Below are 23,821 nucleotides of genomic sequence, written 5' to 3'. Positions count from 1 at the left end.
CAATGGTATGGGTCCTTGGTGCAAAGGAAGTTCTTGTGAAGACAGAATTATCCACGTTGGTCATTTTTACTTTAGGACAGGTGTACCTATAACATAGAATGGTAAGAGAGAAGTTGAGTAGATTTATACCTCAGTTTCCTAACTTCCTGCTATGGATTCAGTCAAGCAACTTTGTCTTTCAGTCTAAGTCAGTGCTGCTGTTGCTGCTATCAAGCAGGTCATGGTGATGGACATTAAGTACCCCACCTAGAGTCCATCTTTACCTTGCTGATTTGTTCTTCCAAGTACTGCTGGACATGAGGAGCAGTGCTGTTTCAACTGAGAGAGAATGTAAAATCAGGAAGAAGCTTCCTTGCATGTGTTTGACTTGATGCTGTGCACCTTTATGTGGCGTTAATGTTGCATGCTCCTAAAGCTGCTCCCTCTTGTGTACTTCTAGTGGGAATGTCTTGCTGGTGGCAAGGCCCCAAGGACTGAGATGGAGGAGTTTGCATGTTGTATGTAAGTCATATTTTGCAAGTATGACCATACCAGCTTGTTCTTAATCACTCCTTGTGACTTTTTAGACACTGGTCCATAGATGTTTGTGAGGATGGCTTTGGAAGCTTGAACGAGCTGGGAGCAACCAGGTCAATGCAAGATAAGCACATGAGTTCTATTCTTCCTCTGTTTCATTGTTATATTGTTGTGCTGAGGTTGTTTCTCCTATATGGGGCTTTGACTCCATATTTGGAATATTTTGTGCAGCCTTGGTCTCCATACCCAAGAATATTGTACTTGACTCATAAGGCAGTGCCATGAAGATTCATCTATTTGATTTTTGGATCAAAATGCTTGTGTTCTGAGGAGATAGTGAGCTGAATTGACAATGTCCTCTGGAATTCACAAGAATAAGAGGTGATCTTATCGAAGAAAAACAGAACTGTGAGATTTTATTAAAGTGGAAGCCAAAGAGCAGTTATCTTTTAATAGAACTAAAAATCATAGCTTCATAAGGGATAAATTGCTTAAGATCGGGAAAAAAAGAAATTTCACTTGGATGGCTGTCCTTATAATTCTGCTCTAGAGACTTGAGGATCTCATGTCTTTGAACCTGATCTTGAACTTGCAACTCTGTAATTCCTCTTTCTATGGTGAAACTCCAAATGAAGACAGTGCTGTTAATTTGATTGAATTTTGTTATGAAATTTGTATTTAGGTTTTTTTGGTGATTTATTATTTAAGGGTGTTTAGCTTGCATTGATATCATTAAAAAATTTAATTGTTAACTTGTACTACAGTTTATCTTTGTTTCTCTGATCCACAGACTCCAGATGCAAATGGTTTTACAGCACTTATGTCAGCTGTTTGCGAGGGACATTTAGACTGTGTAAGATTGCTGCTATCCAAGGTAGGTGCAATATATGGTGGAGTCTCTCTGGAGGACTGGGGATGAGTGAAGGGCCTGCTACATATAGTACCTGACTGATACCCTAATGAGAGGCCAGCATGTAAGCTGGTATTTATTTTCCATGTTAAATAGTTTATTATCATGTACACATGTATGATAAATTGCATGTACAATGAAAAACTTGCTTACAACAGCATCATTGGCATATAGGTTCAGACAACACTCAGAATCTAAATTGTACAAGACAGTGAAGAGAAAAAAAATGAATAACTGCCCCTGAACGTGGTGATGTGGGACCTGAAGCTCCTGTACCTCCTTCCTGAAGGCAAAGTAAGAAGAGTGCATGTCCTGGATGGTGGAGGTTCTTGATGATGGATGCTGCTTTCTTGTGACAGTGCTAAGTGGTATCCCTCCCCACCAATCTCCCTCCTGGCACTTATCCTTGTAAGCAAAACAAGTGCTACACATGCCCTTACACTTCCTTCCTCACCGCCATTCAGGGCCCCAGACGGTTCTTCCAGGTGAGGCGACACTTCACCTGTGAGTCAGCTGGGGTGATATACTGCGTCCGGTGCTCCCGATGTGGCCTTCTGTACATTGGCGAGACCCGATGCAGACTGGGAGATTGTTTCACTGAACATCTACACTCTGTCTGCCAGAGAAAGCAGGATCTCCCAGTGGTCACACATTTTAATTCCACGTCCCATTCCCATTCTGATATGTCTGTCCACGGCCTCCTCTACTGTAAAGATGAAGCCACACTCAGGTTGGAGGAACAACACCTTGTATTCCGTCTGGGTAGCCTCCAACCTGATGGCATGAACATTGACTTCTCAAACTTCCGCTAATGCCCCACCTCCCCCTTGTACCCCAGCCGTTATTTATTTATTTATATACACACATTCTTTTTCTCTCTCTCCTTTTTCTCCCTCTATCCCTCTCACTATACCCCTTGCCCATCCTCTGGGCTCCCCCCTCCCCCTTTCTCCCCAGGCTTCCTGTCCCATGATCCTCTCATATCCCTTTTGCCGATCAACTGTCCAGCTCTTGGCTCCATCCCTCCCCCTCCTGTCTTAGAAACATAGAAACATAGAAAATAGGTGCAGGAGTAGGCCATTCGGCCCTTCGAGCCTGCACCGCCATTTATTATGATCATGGCTGATCATCCAACTCAGAACCCAGCCTTCCCTCCATACCCCCTGACCCCTGTAGCCACAAGGGCCATATCTAACTTCCTTTTAAACATAGCTAATGAACTGGCCTCAACAGTTTGCTGTGGCAGAGAATTCCACAGATTCACCACTCTCTGTGTGAAGAAGTTTTTCCTAACCTCGGTCCTAAAAGGCTTCCCCTCTATCCTCAAACTGTGACCCCTCGTTCTAGACCTCCCCAACATCGGGAACAATCTTCCCGCATCTAGCCTGTCCAATCCCTTTAGGATCTTATACGTTTCAATCAGATCCCCCCTCAATCTTCTAAATTCCAACGAGTACAAGCCCAGTTCATCCAGTCTTTCTTCATATGAAAGACCTGCCATCCCAGGAATCAATCTGGTGAACCTTCTTTGTACTCCCTCTATGGCAAAGATGTCTTTCCTCAGATTAGGGGACCAAAACTGCACACAATACTCCAGGTGTGGTCTCACCAAGGCCTTGTACAACTGCAGTAGTACCTCCCTGCTCCTGTACTCGAATCCTCTCGCTATAAATGCCAGCATACCGTTCGCCTTTTTCACCGCCTGCTGTACCTGCATGCCCACTTTCAATGACTGGTGTATAATGACACCCAGGTCTCGTTGCACCTCCCCTTTTCCTAATCGGCCACCATTCAGATAATAATCTATTTTCCTATTTTTGCCACCAAAGTGGATAACTTCACATTTATCCACATTAAATTGCATCTGCCATGAGTTTGCCCACTCACCCAACCTATCCAAGTCACCCTGCATCCTCTTAGCATCCTCCTCACTGCTAACACTGCCACCCAGCTTCGTGTCATCCGCAAACTTGGAGATGCTGCATTTAATTCCCTCATCCAAGTCATTAATATATATTGTAAACAACTGGGGTCCCAGCACTGAGCCTTGCAGTACCCCACTAGTCACCGCCTGCCATTCTGAAAAGGTCCCGTTTATTCCCACTCTTTGCTTCCTGTCTGCTAACCAATTCTCCACCCACACCAATACCTTACCCCCAATACCGTGTGCTTTAAGTTTGCACACTAATCTCCTGTGTGGGACCTTGTCAAAAGCCTTTTGAAAATCCAAATATACCACATCCACTGGTTCTCCCCTATCCACTCTACTAGTTACATCCTCAAAAAATTCTATGAGATTCGTCAGACATGATTTTCCTTTCACAAAATCCATGCTGACTTTGTCCGATCATTTCACCGCTTTCCAAATGTGCTGTTATCACATCCTTGATAACTGACTCCAGCAGTTTCCCCACCACCGACGTTAGGCTAACCGGCCTATAATTCCCCGGTTTCTCTCTCCCTCCTTTTTTAAAAAGTGGGGTTACATTAGCCACCCTCCAATCCTCAGGAACTAGTCCAGAATCTAACGAGTTTTGAAAAATTATCACTAATGCATCCACTATTTCTTGGGCCACTTCCTTAAGCACTCTGGGATGCAGACCATCTGGCCCTGGGGATTTATCTGCCTTCAATCCCTTCAATTTACCTAACACCACTTCCCTACTAACATGTATTTCGCTCAGTTCCTCCATCTCACTGGACCCTCTGTCCCTTACTATTTCTGGAAGATTATTTATGTCCTCCTTAGTGAAGACAGAACCAAAGTAATTATTCAATTGGTCTGCCATGTCCTTGCTCCCCATAATCAATTCACCTGTTTCTGTTTGCAGGGGACCTACATTTGTCTTTATCAGTCTTTTCCTTTTTGCATATCTATAAAAGCTTTTACAGTCCGTTTTTATGTTCTCTGCCAGTTTTCTCTCATAATCTTTTTTCCCCATCCTAATTAAGCCCTTTGTCCTCCTCTGCTGAACTCTGAATTTCTCCCAGTCCGCAGGTGAGCCACTTTCTCTGGCTAATTTGTATGCTACTTCTTTGGAATTGATACTATCCCTAATTTCTAATTTTCTAGTCTTCTCTTATCATTTCAGATTTCCCTCTCCCCCTCCCACTTTCAAATCTCTTACTAGCTTTTCTTTCAGTTAGTCCTGACGAAGGGTCTCGGCCTGAAACGTCGACTGTACCTCTTCCTAGAGATGCTGCCTGGCCTGCTGTGTTCACCAGCAGCTTTTATGTGTGTTGCTAAGTGGTAGAGAGGGTTTTACCCGTGGCAGACTGGGCTTACCCACTACATTTGTAAGCTTTTCTGTTCAAATGCAGTGGTGTTTCCATATCAGGCAGTGATGCAAACAGTCAGGATACTCTGCACTGTGCACCCATAGAAATTTGTCAAAGTTTTAGATGCCAAATCTTTGCAAACTTCTAAGGAAATAAAGGCACTAACATGCCTTCTTTGTAATGGCTTTGTATGTTCTGTACCCAGGACAGATCCTCTAAAATGATAATGCCAAGAAATTTGAAGTTGCTGATCCTTTACACCTCTGATTCCCTGATAAGACTGGCTCATGAAGCTCTGGTTTCCTCCTCCTGTAGTCAATAATTTGCTCTTTGGTTTTGCTGACATTGGGTGAGAGGTTGTTGTTGTGGCACCACTCAGCCAGATTTTCAATCTCCCTCCTATGTACAGATTTGTCACCACCTTTGATTCAGTCCACAGCTAAATTAAATATGACATTGGAGCTGTGTATAGCCTGACAGTGATAAATATAAAGTGAGTAGAGCAGGCGCTAAGTGCACAGTCTTGTAGTGCACCTGTGCTGATCGTGATTGATTGCCACTCCATGAGCTTTTGCACCCAGCATGTCATTCTCCACATCTTCCACCATCTTCAACAGGATCCAACCACCAAACACACCATTACCTCAATCCCACTCTTTGCTTTCCACAAGGATCAGTCTCTCTGTGATTCCCTTTGACCATTCCTCCCTTCCAACTAATGTCTCTCCTGGCACTTACTTCTGCAAGGGAAAGATGTGCTACACCTGCCCATTTACCTCTTCCCTCACCTCCTTCAGTCCTTCCAGGTAACATTTCACCTACAAATCTGTTGGGATCATCTACTATATCCGGTACCTTGATACAGCCTCTACATTGGTGAGACCCAACATAGATTGTGGTCTGCTTTGTTAAGCACCTTTTACAAACAAGCAGGAGATCCAGGTGGCCAATCATTTTAATTCCAATCCCCATTCCCCTTCTGGCATGTTGATCCAGGACCTCCTCTACTGCAATACTTTCTCTTCACCATTTACACTTCGGACTTCAACTACTGCACAGAGTCTTGTCATCTTCAGAAGTTTTCTGATGACTCTGCCGTAGTTGGATGCATCAGCGAGGGAGATGAGGCTGAGTACAGGGCTACGGTAGGAAACTTTGTCACATGGTGTGAGCAGAATTATCTGCAGCTTAATGTGAAAAAGACTAAGGAGCTGGTGGTAGAACTGAGGAGAGCTAAGGTACCAGTGATCCCTGTTTCCATCCAGGAGGTCAGTGTGGACATGGTGGAGGATTACAAGTACCTGGGGATACGAATTGACAATAAACTGGACTGGTCAAAGAACACTGAGGCTGTCTACAAGAAGGGACAGAGCCGTCTCTATTTCCTGAGGAGACTGAGGTCCTTTAACATCTGTCGGACGATGCTGAGGATGTTCTACGAGTCTGTGGTGGCCAGTGCTGTCATGTTTGCTGTTGTGTGCTGGGGCAGCTGGCTGAGGGTAGCAGACACCAACAGAATCAACAAACTCATTTGTAAGGCCAGTGATGTTGTGGGGATGGAACTGGACTCTCTGACGGTGGTGTCTGAAAAGAGGATGCTGTCCAAGTTGCATGCCATCTTGGACAATGTCTCCCATCCACTACATAATGTACTGGTTGGGCACAGGAGTACATTCAGCCAGAGCCTCATTCCACCGAGATGCAGCACAGAGCGTCATAGGAAGTCATTCCTGCCTGTGACCATCAAACTTTACAACTCCTCCCTTGGAGGGTCAGACACCCTGAGCCAATAGGCTGGTCCTGGACTTATTTCCTGGGATAATTTACATATTACTATTTAACTATTTATGGTTTTATTACTATTTAATTATTTATGGTGCAACTGTAACGAAAACCAATTTCCCCCGGGATCAATAAAGTATGACTATGACTATAAGGCCACTCTCAGGTTGGAGGAGCAACACCTCATATTCTGTCTGGGTAGCCTCCAACCTGATGGCTCAATGACATTGATTTATCTAAATTCTGGTCATTTTTCTCCCTCCCCCTTCCCTCTTCTCCCATTCCCCACTCTGGTGCCTTTTATCTCTTCTCTTAACTTCCTACCACATACCCCTGATGCCCCTCCTCCTTCCCTTTCTCCCATGGTCCTCTCCTATAAAGATTCCTTCTTCAGCCCTTTATCTTTTCTAACTATTACTTCCTAACTTCTCACTATGTTCCTCCGCCCACCTGGTTTCACCTATCATCTTCTAGCTTGTACTCCTTCCCCTCCCCCCCCCCATCTAATTCTGGCTTTTTCCCCCTTATTTCCAGCCCTGATGAAGAGTCTTGGCTCAAAGCATTGATTGCTTATTTCTTTCTGACTGCCTGACCTGCTGTGTTCTTCCAGCATTTTCTTTCTTTTCCAATCTCTTTATTGATTTTAGAATATATAAACAAAACATAGCAATGATACAAATAATAGGAGATAAATTGTTACACTTACAAACAGTAATTATAAAGTCCAATATTGAAATTTGACAAAGCTCCCAATCATGTAAAACTAACAACGGATAAAACAGATCAAAAAAAACTAAAAAAAACATGAAAAAGAAAAGAAAACCAAAACCAAAAAGAAAACCCCAACCCAAAAGAAAGACAAAATTAATCAGCTAAACTAAAAGACTTGGGCAAATCTAAGAACTTAAAAATGAAAAAGAAGAAAACCTCAGTGCCAATGACTCCATTCCCCTCCTTCCAGCATTTTGTGTGTGCTGCTTCTATTAGAAATGGTCAGATGTGAAGCAACAGACTGCTGTTCATTACTTAGATTCTCAATAATGAATTGTCGCTGGGTAGACTTGGTCCCTTGGGCTGCCTGTGAGGAACAGCCATACCGTTTAACCTGAGCCTAGTGTTTCCACTGGTTGCTTCGCCAGCCTTGCACATAAACACTGGTGTCATTTGTCAAGAGCACTGCCTATAGTTCCATTAATCTGGGAGCAAACCCTTCCTTTTCAGACAGCTCCCTTACCATGACCTGGTAACTTGGCTATGGGAGGACTATCTTCTCTCCCTCTGGTTCTCTCTGAACAGCAATATAGTGCTGCTGTTTTACTCAGTCCCTCAATGTGTTAACCTGGTTACAATGATCCTTTATATCTCCATATAATCTTATTAAATTAACATTTGTAGTTTCTTTCTCTATACTTTCAATTTCTGTCATCTCATGTTCTGTTGCTCTCTTTGCCCTGTGAATCTTTTATTAGGAACTTCTCTGATAATAAAGATCATGAAATTAATGTTTTGTAGCTAAAGTAACTTCAGGAAAGGTTTCTCAAGCTGTTGAATTTGATTATAAATTTAAAGTTCTTAATTAGTGATGTTTATTATAATTGCTGTGAATCCTGCATGTGGACAAAATCCAAGAATGGCCCTTTACCAGGTTACTATATTTGTTTTTTTGATGAACAAGATAAAATAAATGTATAAATGCAACACACATCAAAGTTGCTAGTGAACGCAGCAGGCCAGGCAGCATCTCTAGGAAGAGGTACAGTCGACGTTTCAGGCCAAGACCCTTCGTCAGGACTAACTGAAGGAAGAGTTAGTAAGAGATTTGAAAGTGGGAGGGGGAGATCCAAAATGATAGGGGAAGACAGGAGGGGGAGGGATGGAGCCAAGAGCTGGACAGGTGATTGGCAAAGGGGATATGAGAGGATCATGGGACAGGAGGCCCGGGGAGAAAGACAAGTGGGGGGGGGAACCCAGAGGATGGGCAAGGGGTATAGTCAGAGAGAGAAAAAGGAGAGTGAGAGAAAGAATGTGTGTATAAAAATAAATAACGGATGGGGTACGAGGGGGAGGTGGGGCATTAGCGGAAGTTAGAGAAGTCAATGTTCATGCCATCAGGTTGGAGGCTACCCAGACGGAATATAAGGTGTTGTTCCTCCAACCTGAGTGTGGCTTCATCTTTACAGTAGAGGAGGCCGTGGATAGACATGTCAGAATGGGAATGGGATGTGGAATTAAAATGTGTGGCCACTGGGAGATCCTGCTTTCTCTGGCGGACAGAGCGTAGATGTTCAGCAAAGTGGTCTCCCAGTCTGCGTCGGGTCTCGCCAATATATAAAAGGCCACATCGGGAGCACCGGACGCAGTATATCACCCCAGTCGACTCACAGGTGAAGTGTTGCCTCACCTGGAAGGACTGTCTGGGGCCCTGAATGGTGGTAAGGGAGGAAGTGTAAGGGCATGTGTAGCACTTGTTCTGCTTACAAGGGTAAGTGCCAGGAGGGAGATCAGTGGGGAGGGATGGGGGGTACGAATGGACAAGGGAGTCGCGTAGGGAGCGATCCCTGCGGAAAGCAGAGAGGTGAGGGAGGGAAAGATGTGCTTAGTGGTTGGGTCCCGTTGGAGGTGGCGGAAGTTATGGAGAATAATATGTTGGACCCGGAGGCTGGTGGGGTGGTAGGTGAGGACCAGGAGAACCCTATTCCTAGTGGGATGGTGGGAGGATGGAGTGAGAGCAGATGTGCGTGAAATGGGGGAGATGCGTTTGAGAGCAGAGTTGATGGTGGAGGAAGGGAAGCCCCTTTCTTTAAAAAAGGAAGACATCTCCCTCATCCTGGAATGAAAAGCCTCATCCTGAGAGCAGATGCGGCGGAGACGGAGGAATTGCGAGAAGGGGATGGCATTTTTGCAAGAGACAGGGTGAGAAGAGGAATAGTCCAGATAGCTGTGAGAGTCAGTAGGCTTATAGTAGACATCAGTGGATAAGCTGTCTCCAGAGATAGAGACAGAAAGATCTAGAAAGGGGAGGGAGGTGTCGGAAATGGACCAGGTAAACTTGAGGGCAGGGTGAAAGTTGGAGGCAAAGTTAATGAAGTCAACGAGCTCAGCATGCGTGCAGGAAGCAGCGCCAATGCAGTCGTCGATGTAGTGAAGGAAAAGTGGGGGACAGATACCAGAACAGATACGGAACATAGATTGTTCCACAAAGCCAACAAAAAGTCAGGCATAGCTAGGACCCATACGGGTGCCCATAGCTACACCTGTAGTTTGGAGGAAGCGGGAGGAGCCAAAGGAGAAATTATTAAGAGTAAGGACTAATTCCGCTAGACGGAGCAGAGTGGTGGTAGAGGGGAACTGATTAGGTCTGGAATCCAAAAAGAAGCGGAGAGCTTTGAGACCTTCCTGATGGGGGATGGAAGTATATAGGGACTGGACATCCATGGTGAAAATAAAAGTGGTGGGGGCCAGGGAACTTAAAATCATCAAAAAGTTTCAGAGCGTGAGAAGTGTCACGAACATAGGTAGGAAGGGATTGAACAAGGGGGGATAAAACCGTGTCGAAGTATGCAGAAACGAGTTCGGTGGGGCAGGAGCAAGCTGAGACAATAGGTCGGCCAGGACAGGCAGGTTTGTGGATCTTGGGTAGGAGGTAGAAACGGGAAGTGCGGGGTGTGGGAACTATAAGGTTGGTAGCAGTGGATGGGAGATCCCCTGAGCGGACAAAGTCGGTGATGGTGTGGGAGACAATGGCCTGGTGCTCCTTAGTGGGGTCACGATCGAGGGGTAAATAAGAGGAGGTATCCGCGAGTTGCCGCTGTTCCTCGGCAAGGTAGAGGTCAGTACGACAGACTACAACAGCAACCCCCTTATCGGCGGGTTTAATAGTAAGGTTAGGATTAGTGCAGAGGGAGTGGAGAGCAGAGCGTTCCGAAGGAATGAGGTTAGAATGGGAACAAGGTGCGGTGAAGTCGAGATGGTTGATATCCCATCGGCAGTTGTATAAATGTTTGTTTTTAGGTAGGGCACAAAATAGAGAGTGGTGTCATCCAAGAAAATTATTCCATTTGAGTTCTGCTATGAAGTTGTAAGAGATTCTTACAGGCATTGAGTCGGGGCTACAGATCCTGCTCTTTGAAATATTATGAAAATTTACAAGGGATTTAATTGTTAAAGGAAAAATAAATAACGGCAGCTGTTCATTTTGCCCCATTCCTGGTGGGATTTCCATAGGGTTGTGTAAGATCTATAGAACACCTTTCATGCCACCTTGTGGAATTATCTCTCAATGGCAGTCATCCGGCTAAAAATAACCGCAGCATGTTGCATTTGTGGTGAGCTGGAGAATTGAGCATAAGGTCATGAAGTGAGTATCATAAACTCTTAGCTGTCCAAATCAGCCTCAGTTATCTGAATTCCTTAAAGGCATTGATTGGCTACTTTTATATCCATAGCAGAGATATCAGCTGTTCCTTAAATATATCTATAAAGTTCAGGAGTTTTGTCTTTTTCTTGTTGCTTTTTACTGAGGTAAGTTATAGGCACTTAACTACTGTTCTGGATGCAGTTCATTAAAAGTATCAGGAAGTGTCAAATCTGAAATTCTCCTGATTTGCATATCTCAGTACCGTTTTTCACTCTTAATAACTCCACATGCTTTTTGTATACTTTCCTTTTAACTTGCTCAGTTCCTGTTTCCTCTCTCAAAGGCGTTCTTGCTGTGCTGTTGCTCAATAAGTCTCCTCACACCTGGTTGCAATTGCAGAAAGCAAGTGTTAATGAGTAACCAATCGCATGAGCATCAAGTTAAGCCATATATTGTTCCTGTGTGATGTCCACTCATTGAGATGATGTTAATTTCAAGTCTGCCAATTGATCAATAAGGGAAAAAAAATTGTGCTTAAACAGCAAAAGCATATCTTTCAGATTGACAGATGGCTGACAGATGCTCAGGAATTTTTCATTTTTCCAAGTTGTTATTTTTCCAATGCGCTTCTATGCAGTTTAGGTCCAAGATTAAAGGAGAAAATAATATTTTAAACGGCACATTTCTCTTTGTGGATAATCAAAAAATTGGATCTTGACAAAGAATTGACTGCCAGAGTCAGAATCAGATTTATTACCACACTTGTATGATGTGAGATTTGTTGTTTTGCAGCAGCAGTACTACGCAATAGGAAGATAACGGAACACATTTTTGAATACTTAATATTGAGCTCTTTGTACCAATATATAACAGTTTGCTAAGAGTGAGTGGTGCCTAAACACAGGCAAGCAGCAAGCAAGTCTACAATTTCCTGACTAAACTGCGTTGTTGATGCCAGGGAGATTTTGCAGCTATGTTCCCTTTTTCAAAACTCTCCCACTAGAGAAAACAATTCAACATCTACCCTATCTTGTATGTTTGAATGCAGTCACTGCTCATCCTTCTAATCTCCAAGAAATAGAAACCTAATCTGTTTAGCAGCTCCTGCTAGAACATCCTCGCATCCCAAGAATCAGCCTGGTGTGGACTACTTCCATTCATTGCATTATTCTGTTTAGGGAGAACAAAGCTGTGCACAGCACTCTTGTTATGGCCTCACCAAAATCCTGTACAAAACCTCCCTATTCCAATACTCCAAATCCTTTTCAGTAAAGGCCAACATGCTGCTTGGCTCCTTAACTACCTATTGGACCTGTCTGGTAACTTTTTGAGATTAATGGGCTAGAATACCTAAATCCCTTTGAACTTCATTCATTTGTAATCTGTCTTTCTATAATCTGCCATTGAAGTCCATGATCTCATACTTCCTTGCGTTGTTACATTTGCCATATTTTCATCCGGTCATGCTATCCAGCGATGTCCTGTTGCAGGATCACACCTGCTTTTGTATCATCAGCAAATTTGGGAACCTAACATAACAATCCTGGGATACTCCAGTAACTAATGCTTCCATCCTGAAAAAGACCTATTGATTCTTACCGTGTTTTCTATGTGACAACCAATTATCAATCCATGCCAACATACTTCCTCTAATACCATGATCTCTTAACTTATGCATCAGTATCTTACATGGTACCTTGCCAAATGCCTTTCGGAAATCTAAATACCCTCCACCAACACCCCCTATACCATCCTCAAGGAATTCAAGTAAATTTGTCAACTGTGATTTACCTTTGATAAAACCATTGGCTTGATTGTATTCAGCTTTCCTAACTGGTTAAGAATATTGTGAAAGAACCTTTGCACTTTCCTCTTTGCTGGGTAGGAGTCCTGTTTATGGCAGGACAGAGTTTTAATTTCACTGGCTTTGAAATTTTTTGGCTATGTTTCTAGTACATCTCTGGGAACTATACTTCATTAGGAGTTTGAGAAGATTTGGCATGTCACCAAAGACTAGCAAATTTCTACAGATGAACCGTAGAGGACATTCTAACTGGTTACATCATAGCCTGATGTGGATCACAAGAATGCACAGGATCGAGGGTATTGTTAGGGAGTTAGGAAAAGTAAATGTACACCAATCTGTTCAATGTCTTGTGGGGAAATTTCTAGAAACAATCAGGAAGAAATGTGGCAGTCGCTAGTATCTGCAATTGAATGAAGAATGGACTTGTTATGCCTCTCATTGATAGACTATGCCTCTCATTGATAGATGTTTAATATGGTGAAAGTAAGAGTGTCAAGCTTTGGCTCAAAGGAGGCTTCAGCTTGAAAGAGATGTTGGCTCTTGGTAAGCTAAGCTTCCTTTATTTTTCACTTAACTGTACTTAGTTTAGTAAATGACTGTTGTGTGTTCTTCATGCCAGATGTTGGAGTCCTGAGAGACCCAGGGTCCCCAGGGAACTACATCTGCATGAAGAGCATTTGGCTGCAGCTCCATGTTAGGGATGTGGAGCAGCAGCTGGATGACCGTCAGCTTGTATGAGAGAGTGAGGAGATAATCAGAGTTACAGTGAAATAGTCACCCCGAAGTTGCAGGAGGCGAGTAGCTCAGTGACTGTCAGGAGAAATGGAAATGTGAATAGGCAGATAGTGCCCTGTGGCCATTCCCGTCAATAATAAGTATACCATTTTGGATACTATTGTGGGATGTTTAGATGATCTCCCAGGGGAATGCCACGGAGACTGGGTTATTGGCACTGAGCAGGTCTGTAGTGCAGAAGGAAAAGAGGGAGAAGAGGGGAGCCAAGGTGAAAGGGGACTCAATAGGGGAACAAACGAGATTCTATGGGCATGAATGGAATGTTGCCTCCCAGGTGCCAGGGTCAGGGACATCTCTAATCACGTCCACAACATTTTGGAGAGGGAGGGAGAGCAGCCAGATGTCTTGGTACATGTTGGTACCAATGACATAGGAAAGAAAAGCAAAGAGGTCCTGAAAAGAGAATTTAGAGAGCTAGGTAGAAAGCTGAGAAGCAGGACATCCTGGCTAGTAATTTTTAGATTGCTGCATGTGCCACACACCAGTGAGGGTAGCAACAGGGTGACTTGGTAGGTTAATGTGTAGCTGAGAAGCTGTTGCAGGGGACAGGGCTTCAGATCATTAGGATCTCCTCTGGGGCAAGTATGACCTGTTCAAAAGTGATGGGTTGCACCTGAACCCGAGGAGAACCAGTATTCTCGCAGGCAGGTTTGTTTGAGCTAATGGGGAGGGCTTGAGCTAATTTGGCAGGGAGGTGGGAACCAGAGTGAAGGGACTCAGGATAAAATGATGGTAAAAAAGCAAAGGTAGCATGCAGACAGACTGTCAAGAAGGGCAGGCAGATGATAGGCTGTAATTGCAGCCAGCAGGGTGAGTATCAGTGAATTAGGGATATAAATACATTAGGGACACAAATACATTAGGGTAGCAAATACATTAAGTGTTATATCTCAGTGCATGGAGTATAAGAAATAAGGTGCATGATCTAGTTGCACTATTATAGTTTGCCAGGTATGATGTTGTGGCCATCACTGAATCGTAGCTGAAGGGTGGTTGTAGCTAGGAGCTGAATGTCCAAGGTTACACGTTGTATCGGAGGGATAGGAATGTAGGCAGAGGGGGTGACATGGCTCTGCTGGTAAAGAATGGCATCAAATCAGTAGAAAGATGTGACCTGGGATTAGAAGATGTTGAATCCTCGTGAGTAGAGTTAAGAACTGCAAGGATGAAAGAACCCTGATGGCAGGCATATACAGGCCTCCTAAAGGTAGCCATCGGCTTGCAGCTTGTTAAGCAACCTCGTGTGTGGCACCTTGTCAAAGGCCTTCTGGAAATCTAAGTACACAACAGCAACCAATTCTATCATGCTTGTTTTTTCTTCAAAAAATTCTAGCAGATTTGTCCGGCAAGAGTTTCCCTTAAGGAAACCATGCTGACTATGACCTATTTTATCATGTGCCTCCAAGTATCCCAAAACTACATCCTTACGAACTGATTGCAATAGCTTCCCAACCACTGAGGTCAAACTAACCTACAATTTCCTTCCTTCTGCCTTTTTCCCTTCTTGAAGAGTGGAGTGGCATTTGCAATTTTCCATTCCTCTGGAACCATGTCAGAATCAATTGATTCTTGAAAGATCATTGCTAATGCCTCTACAATGTTTTCAGCTAGCTCTTTCGGAGCCCTTGGAGTCTACCACCTGGTCCAGGGGACTAATCTACCTTTAGATCTTTCAAATTCCCAAGAACCTTCTCCCTAGTAATAGTAACTTCACACACGTCTGCCCCCTGACACTCGAACTTCCGGCTTACCTGTAGTGTCTTCCACAGTGAAGACTGATGCAAATTACTTATTTAGTTCATCTGTCATTTCCTTGCCTCCTATAACTACCTTTCCAGTATCATTTTCCAGCAGTCCGATGTCTACTTTTGACCCACTTTTACTCTTTATATATCTGAAGAAACTCTTGGTATCTTCTTTAATATTATTGGCTAGCTTATCTTTGTATTCTGTCTTACGCTTTTGTCTATTTTAGTTGCCTTCTGTTGGTTTTTAAAAACTCCTCAATCCTCTAACTTGCACCAATTTTTGCTCTATTATATTCCCTCTCTTTGGCTTTTATGTCAGCTTTGACTTGTCGAACATGGTTGTGTCATCCTACCATTAGAATATTTCTTCCTCTTTGGGATGTATATATCCCGCACCTTCTAAATTGCTTCCAAAAATTCCAGCCTTTGTTGTTCTGCCATCATCCCTGCTAGTGTTCTCGTCCAATCCATTCTGGCCAGCTCCTCTCTCATGCCTCTGTAAATCCCTTTACTCCACTTCAATACTGATACATCTAACTTTAGCATCTCCTTCTCAAATTGCAGAGTGAATTCTATCAGGTACTGGTCCCTCAGAGTTCCTTTAGCTCTCGAATCAATTCTAGTTCATTGCAAAACACCCAATCCAGAATAGTTGATCCCCTAGTGGGCTCAACCACGAGCTGCTCTTAAAAAAAAGTAATCTCATAGGCATTCTAGAAATTTCCCCCTCATGGGATCCAGCACCAAGCTGATTTTCCCAATCTACGTGCATACTGAAATCCCCCATGACCATTGTGATGTTGCCATTTTGGCATGCATTTTCTATTTTCCGTTGTAATTTGTAGACCACATCTTTACTACTGTTTGGGTGACTGTATGTAACTCCCATGAGGGTCTTTTTACCCTTGCAGTTCCTTAGCTCTACCCACAACAATTTAAGGAAATATAACAGAAATTAAAGTCTGATTACTCTAGTCAGATGAATGTTGTCTTGTTTCCATATTTTCTTTGACAGTTATTATGTATAGTCTTTGTAATAATTGAGAATGTATTTTTTAATAGTGCAGATACTTAATATACAAATCTATTGGAAAATTCTATATCTGTAATTGGGCAAGGATCAATTTTGGATATCTTTAATATTCAATATATTTGTAACTTCCATTTACTGATACCAATGAACAGACGTTGGTATCTATGAATGCATTTTGCTTAAAGGTATTTCTTTTGTAATTAAATGGAGTTCTTAAAATTATGGCTTCCGTGGAAGCACCTTATTGTAATGGCATGGTTATTTTCTTGTGTTCTACTATTATTCCTAGTCTTAGCAGTAATTTCAGCTTCATCCATTAGTCTCTCTTGATAAAGGGACCTTAATCCCACATTAAATCAAATGTTCAAAAATTCTATGCTCAAAGGTTATTATATTGTTTCAACTGATTAGGTTATAGACATCAATAAAAAAAATGGGCGCAACCCCAAAACACAATCCAAAATAAGCTTGAGGAAAACCTGCAGTATTGATAAAATCAGCTAATCAAATTAAGGACTGGTTGTACCAGCATCAGTAGGAATGTCAAGTAAATGCTGTTATGCTAGCCACTGGATAGCCCAGCTGTAATGTGAACAAAGTCACTGGAGAGGTGTAGCTGGTAGATATAAAATAGTTTTTTATTTGGGACACACAAACAAGCTGACAGCTTTTGGAGTCACTCGAGAGACAGGCTCCCCGATCCAACATTATAGTACATTTTTATATGTTAAAGAATAAAGGGAACAGGGCACATTTTATAGTGCGATGCCCTCATAATGCTTCATGAACGATGCTGAGGATGTTCTACGAGTCTGTGGTAGCCAGTGCTATCGTGTTTGCTGTTGTGTGCTGGGGCAGCAGGCTGAGGGTGGCAGACACAACAGAATCAACAAACTCATTTGTAAGGCCAGTGATGTTGTGGGGATGGAACTGGACTCTCTCACGGTGGTGTCTGAAAAGAGGATGCTGTCTAAGTTGCATGCCATCTTGGTCAATGTCTCCCATCCACTACATAATGTACTGGGTGGGCACAGGAGTACATTCAGCCAGAGACTCATTCCACCGAGATGCAACACCGAACATCATAGGAAGTCATTCCTGCCTGTGGCCATCAAACTTTACAACTCCTCCCTTGGAGGGTCAGACACCCTGAGCCAATAGGCTGGTCCTGGACTTATTTCATAATTTATTGGCATAATTTACATATTTCTATTTAACTATTTATGGTTTTATTACTATTTATTATTTATGGAGCAACTGTAACGAAAACCAATTTCCCCCGGGATTAATAAAGTATGACTATGACTATGAAGGTTACATGTTTCAAATTCATGTGTCTTCCCACCATGTACCCAAAATAAGTGTTAATTACTGTGATCTCTGATTTGTATTCGTGCATCGGGTGTCGATTACATATGTGCCATTGCAGACATTTCAATCAATTGGATGTCTCCTGGTTTACAATTTAAGTGCTTTCATCTGAGTCATATTCATGCAATTGGTAGGGTGGGGAAGAGGTGGTTGATTTCATTCATACATATGCAGACATATATTGTTTATTAGGTGTTTCCTGGTCTGCAGTTTACTGTTCCGAGCTGTATTTTGAATTCACTCCACAATCCATATTCAGGTCTGAAGGCTGGTTATTGTCAAATTAATATTTGTTATATTGCATCTCTAAATTATGCCCTAACAAGTTATATTGCGTCTCCAAAATACATCCAAACGACCCAAGCCCCTGGGGTTTGAATATCATTAACTAAAAGTTAATTGTTAAATTAGATCTCAAAAATTAAGGCAGTGCAAGGAAGGGAAGGGATCTCAGCAGAGAAATAAATGTCTTTACTGAAATGCAGTATTATTATAATCCATGCACCATGTAGACAATGAAAATATCAAAAAAGGTGCTCATACCCAAGTTTGAAAGGTAGAATAGGAGAATACAAGCATAGCAGATACAGGTTTCCCCCGCCATCCGAAGGTAGAGCGTTCCTGTGAAACGGTTCGTAAGCTGAAATATCATAAAGTGAAGAAGCAATTACCATTTATTTACATGGGAAAATTATGTGAGCATTCGCAGACCCAAAAATAACCTACCAAATCATGGCAAATAACACATAAAACCTAAAATAACAGTAACATATAGTAAAAGCAGGAATGATATGATAAATACACAGTCTATATAAAGTAGAAATACTTTTCAACAATCATTACTGCACTGTTCTCCGTAGCGAAAATCTCACGCAAGCGCCGTCGGCAGAAAATCTCACGCAAGCGCTGTTGGCAAAAACACGGCGCAAGCGCTCTCCAGTAACCTTTAAGCTATGAAGCTGCCAAATCATACCAAATAACACGTAAAAATACACAGCCTATATAAAGTAGAAATAATGTATGTACAGTGTAGTATCACTTACCGGAATCAGGAAGACAGCGCTGAGCACCCTGATGATGGTGTGTTAGGCTGAGCCGGAGTTTGGGTGGTGCATGGTGCAGTGGCCCCCACCCTCCAGGTCGCTGAGTGATACATTGCTGCGAAGCATGCAGGGGTGCAGCGGTAGCCGGGAGGCACACAGCAGATCTTTAAGAAAAAAGCTGAAACAAACATGCTAATTAATTAGGTGCCACCCGGCACATAATTGTCGGCCCAGATCAGTGCCGATTTCCGATTGCGTCGTCTCTGATCTGGGCCGACAATTACGTGTCGGTGGCACCTAATTAATTAGCATGTTTATTTCGGCTTTTTTCTTAAAGATGTGCCGTGTGCCTCCCAGCTACCGTTGCATTCTCCACGATTCGATATCTGTCCGTGGCCTGGGGGTTGGGGTGTCGGGACACTGGGGTGTCATCTCGTCATCATCTGTTTCCATTAGAGCAGGCAGGTCATCTTCTATCTCTGCCTGCTTCGATGTCGAAGGTTGAGGTTCGTTGTCTGCTGTGGCTGATATGGAAGGCTTGCTTGACTGCTAAGCCTCAAGCATTTTTCTATCACACAGTTCTTTGTAAGGACTCAAACCATCCTGCGAATATCCCCTAAACCAATGTACCCTTTCAAAATTAAAGTCATACATTATCATTACTCATTCGGTTTTGATTGTTATCCTTTTTTCTTCCAATTGCATCAGCTCTTCATCTATCAGATCTTAGTCATGGGATGCCAAAACCTCTTCAACATCATGTTTGTCAGCTTCCACAAGCCAAACTCACTTTGTCCTTACTTGGTTCACTACGATCGAAACGCTTAATTATGTCTAGTTTTACGCTAAGTGTAACACCCTTACGAGCTCTTTTAGGCTTTTCCGTTACCATAGAACTCATCTTGCAAACGACTGCTCACAGGCATGTGTTTAAGCAATGCCGGCGAGAATGCAGTTCGGAATCCGGGGGAGAACAGCTGCTCGGGGCGCGCGCTGCCTTTTATCGCGCGCTGATTTTTTTTATCACGCACTGCTTTTTTTCTTAACAGTGAGGTTTTGTAAAACGACCGTTCAAAAAGTGGGGGACACCTGTAAATACTAGAAGAGACCTCAAATGACAGATCGTTTTTTTTCAAATTTTCAATATATATCTCTATACCGTATGAATATAAACTAGGCAAGATCAATTCCAATAAGGGAGGCATCTTACAATTTCAAGTTAGAATATTTTGAAATAACTTTTGTTAGGAATAATTGAAACTGTCAAGTTTGTCTGTTGGAAAGCACATAAACCCTCATAATTCTGAGTTTATTCTCTACTGCTCAATCCTGTACAAACTTTGCGTGATGGGATTCACTGGTCAAGAATAATCATTACAACAGGGTTAGCTGCCATGTTTCTACATCATAAGGCACTGTGCAAGCCATTTAGTAGATCAAAAATTGATTCTCTGATTAGCTTTGATTTGACAGAACTCGCCCAAGTATTAAATAGTGTGTTTTTGTCCATTGGCAATGCATAATCTGTTCCATATCCATACCAATTTTGTGCATTTTATAAGTTTTCTCAACTTAGTGTGAGTTTTGATGTAATTTGATTGATTGCCTATTCTGAAAGTCTCGTTGAGAAATAAAAGAAAAATTTAGATGTGCTACCACAAAACTAATACAAAACATGGTCAGATTTAGCATAGATTATCAATGATGTTTTAAAAGGTCTCACTGTTAGAAAAGACTTGTAAACTTTATTGAATGGAGCTGAGAGAGTATAGAATTGGCCTAAAGGAAATTGTGTTAATAAGTTTGATGTGGAAAGAGATGGAGCAGGAGACTGGGGATTAGAATAAATTTGGAGTTCTGGCAGGTGCATTTTACAGAATTTGACAGTGGGATTAACATTTGGGCTAGAGTGAATAAGCAGCTTGCTATGAGAGCAGAGGAGAAATAGACCACTGGGGTGGCTCAACACCTGTATCCGTGGTGACTGACTAGTCAAGATCCAACATAGTTGACTGTAACTGAGCTGTAGTACCCAAGACCAATGGTTAAAAAGCAGGCCATGCAAATCTTTGAAAAGCACTGATTTGTCAGAAAATATAATTGGTGCATTGTGCTGCTTTACTCTGCTAATTTAATGTATTGCCAAGAGCATCCAAAGAAAACTTGCCTTTCTATCAATTGTTAATATATTTAATGCGGTACTCAGTTAAGTTCAGCACATAGTACATAAATATATTGTTGATCTGCCATTAAGATTTCAGAAAAGTATTATAATGAAAATGTTTGCTCTCAAACAATCCTAAAGGTCAGAATATTAGTGATATATGAGCAGATTTTAAAAAACTGAAACACTCTGGATTAAAACTTTAATTATTTAGTACATTATGAGTATATTTAGAAAAAATCATGACTAATCTGTTGCTAGATGTATGAGGCAATTAGTTACTGATCTGATTTGATAATCACAAACAAGAGAAAATCTGCTGCACACTCAAAATGCTGGAAGGACTCAGCAGGCCAGGCAGCATCTATGGAAAAGAGTATAGTCAACGTTCTGGGCCGAGACCCTTCAGCAGGACTAGTGAAAAACTTGATGAGTATATTTAAGAGGTGGGGGAGGGGAGGGAGAAGCACAAGGTGTTAGCTGAAACTGAGAGGGGGAGTGATGAAGTAAAGAGCTGGGAAGTCGATTGGTGAAAGAGATACAGGGCTGGAGAAGGGGGAATCTAATAGGAGAGGACAGAAGGCGATGGAAGAAAGAAAAAGGGGGAAGAGGAGCACCAGAGGGAGGCGACGGGCAGGCAAGGAGATAAGATGAGAGAGGGAAAAGGGGATGGGGAATGGTGAAGGGGGGGGACATTACCCAGAATTCGAGAAATCAGTGTTCATGCTATGAGGTTGGAGGCTACCCAAACAGAATACAACCCGAGTGTGACCTCATCGCAACAGTAGAAGAGACCATGGATTGACATATCGGAATGGGAAGTGTAATTAAAATTGGTGGCCACCGGGAGATCCCGCTTCTTCTGACAGACGGAGCATAGGGGCTCGACGACGCAATCTTCCAATCTATGTCAGGTCTCACCGGACACAGGAACATTTTGCTTTTATTTTCCTATTGCTCTAGAGTTTAAAACATCAGTGATTCATACTTACTCCTGAGCATTGAAACTGCATTGAGGAAATTTAGTGGTCAGTTTAGAAGTGTTTGAGAATGATTGAAATCAGAATGACTTAATATTTTGAGAATCATTCATTGGTCACCTCACTATGGGAAGGATGTGGAAGCATTGGAAAGGGTACAGAGGAGATTTACCAGGATGCTGCCTGGTTTAGAGAGTATGCATTATGATCAGAGATCAAGGGAGCTAGGGCTTTACTCTTTGGAGAGGAGGAGGATGAGAGGAGACATGATAGAGGTGTACAAGATAATAAGGGGAATAGATAGAGTGGATAGCCAGTGCCTCTTCCCCAGGGCACCACTGCTCAATACAAGAGGACATGGCTTTAAGGTAAGGGGTGGGAAGTTCAAGGGGGATATTAGAGGAAGGTTTTTTACTCAGAGAGTGGTTGGTGCGTGGAATGCACTGCCTGAGTCAGTGCTGGAGGCCGATACACTAGTGAAGTTTAAGAGACTACTAGACAGGTATATGGAGGAATTGAAGGTGGGGGCTTATATGGGAGGTAGGGTTTGAGGGTCGGCACAACATTGTGGGCTGAAGGGCCTGTACTGTGCTGTACTATTCTATGTTCTATGTTTTTGAATGCTGAAATTTGATAAGGATCACTTTTTATACACTAGTGACTATCGTTGGTTCTCTCGTCAATTTCACGCAGGTAGTCAGAATAATTTATATACAGCTTATGGACCGCAGACACATTTATTTTAAAGCTTGTCCCATTGCTTTGTTCCCCCAGGTGTTACAACGCTATGATGTGCCTTATTATAATTTCACTTTGAACTGAAGACAGTGTTTAGCTCTTATACTTGTAAACATTGTCAGTTGGCTTCTAATTAATTTTGCCTTGTTTCTATCTTTCCCCTGCAGGGTGCTGATAAAACTGTAAAGTTCCCTGAAGGACACAGCTGCTCTGAAGTTGCTGCAACTCCTGAAATGAAAGAACTTTTCAATTGACGGTTGTCTTGCTTTGTTGTGGCCTTGTGCTGCCTCATCTCATTGTTCTCTTCTTCCTTCTCACTCACTTCTTTTGCTTCCAGTTGCACCTTTTAATTCTGACTAAACAAACAAGTTTGTAGCATGTTTTTGTACGGTTACAGACATCTTTAGTTAACATGAATATCAGAGTTCTTGCGGTGTACAATGGACTGATCATAACCTTGATTTGGGATAGTTCAACACAAAAATAAATTGCTGCAACTATTGAAAGCTGTTAATATCACGATTATTCAGCAAATCCCATTTTCCTGAGTTAAGTTAGCTCAGGCTTGAGTTTCTATATTGTGGACCATAAAGTGAAGAAGAAATCCTTTAAGTGATTATGCTGAAAACTTATCTAGAGAGTAAGCAGAGATTTATTGTGTTGCCCTTCTATAGCACCCTAAGCATTGGTGCCTTATTTCCAGCTTTTGAGAAATTGACAATGATGGAGCCTCATTGTTTTGACGAAAACTTCCAAATGTTTTGTTTAATGATTATCATGTGAACTATACTGATTCTTCAGTGTCATAAATAAAACAGTTCTAAGTATAATCGTGATAACAATTGGATAACTGAGTGATGAGCTGCCACTATTCCTGTTGCCTAATCAATGACTTGAGAAATCTGTTTTAATAAAATAAAGGTGTGCAAACTGTTGTTTCACTTATTTTGTGGACATAGCATACAGCAATAGGCGATCTGATGCCTCATGCCTACTTCACCGTTCAGTGGAATCATAACTGATCTCTTGTCAGCAAATAATACAACATAGAACAGTGTAGCATAGCATAGGCCCTTTTGTCCAAGTTGGTGGGTGTGTAGACTAATAATAATGTATTCAGAATCAAGTTTAATATCACTGCCATATGTTGTAAAATATGTTTCCAGCAGTATTGCATTGCAATACGTAATTAGTTATGGAAAAGTACAGCACAGAAACAGGCCCTCCATGCCAAAACTTTTTAAACTGCCTACTCCCATCGATCTGCATCGGACCATAGCCCTCCATACCCCTACCAT

The 23,821-nt window shown here is 42.4% G+C and overlaps 1 protein-coding gene across 2 annotated transcripts in view; it reads left to right on the top strand.

Moving 5' to 3' along the window:
* Positions 1-23,453, top strand: part of mtpn (myotrophin) — a 63,946-nt gene extending 40,493 nt beyond the window's left edge. The window contains exons 3-4 of one of the 2 annotated variants that reach the window (XM_063059648.1): positions 1,307-1,390; positions 22,691-23,453. In XM_063059648.1, coding sequence (XP_062915718.1) covers positions 1,307-1,390; positions 22,691-22,777 — 171 coding nt within the window. In that variant the 3' untranslated portion in view covers positions 22,778-23,453. Of the gene's footprint in view, positions 1-1,306; positions 1,391-11,187; positions 11,326-22,690 lie in introns of those variants that run through there. The other variant, XM_063059647.1, reaches the window with a different exon arrangement.
* Positions 23,454-23,821: the final 368 nt, after the last annotated feature.

Source organism: Mobula hypostoma, chromosome 9 (assembly GCF_963921235.1).
Source record: "Mobula hypostoma chromosome 9, sMobHyp1.1, whole genome shotgun sequence".
Taxonomy (NCBI): Eukaryota; Metazoa; Chordata; class Chondrichthyes; order Myliobatiformes; family Myliobatidae; genus Mobula; species Mobula hypostoma.
Note: the sequence above shows the minus strand (reverse complement) of the source record. Positions and strands in the feature narration are given on the sequence as shown.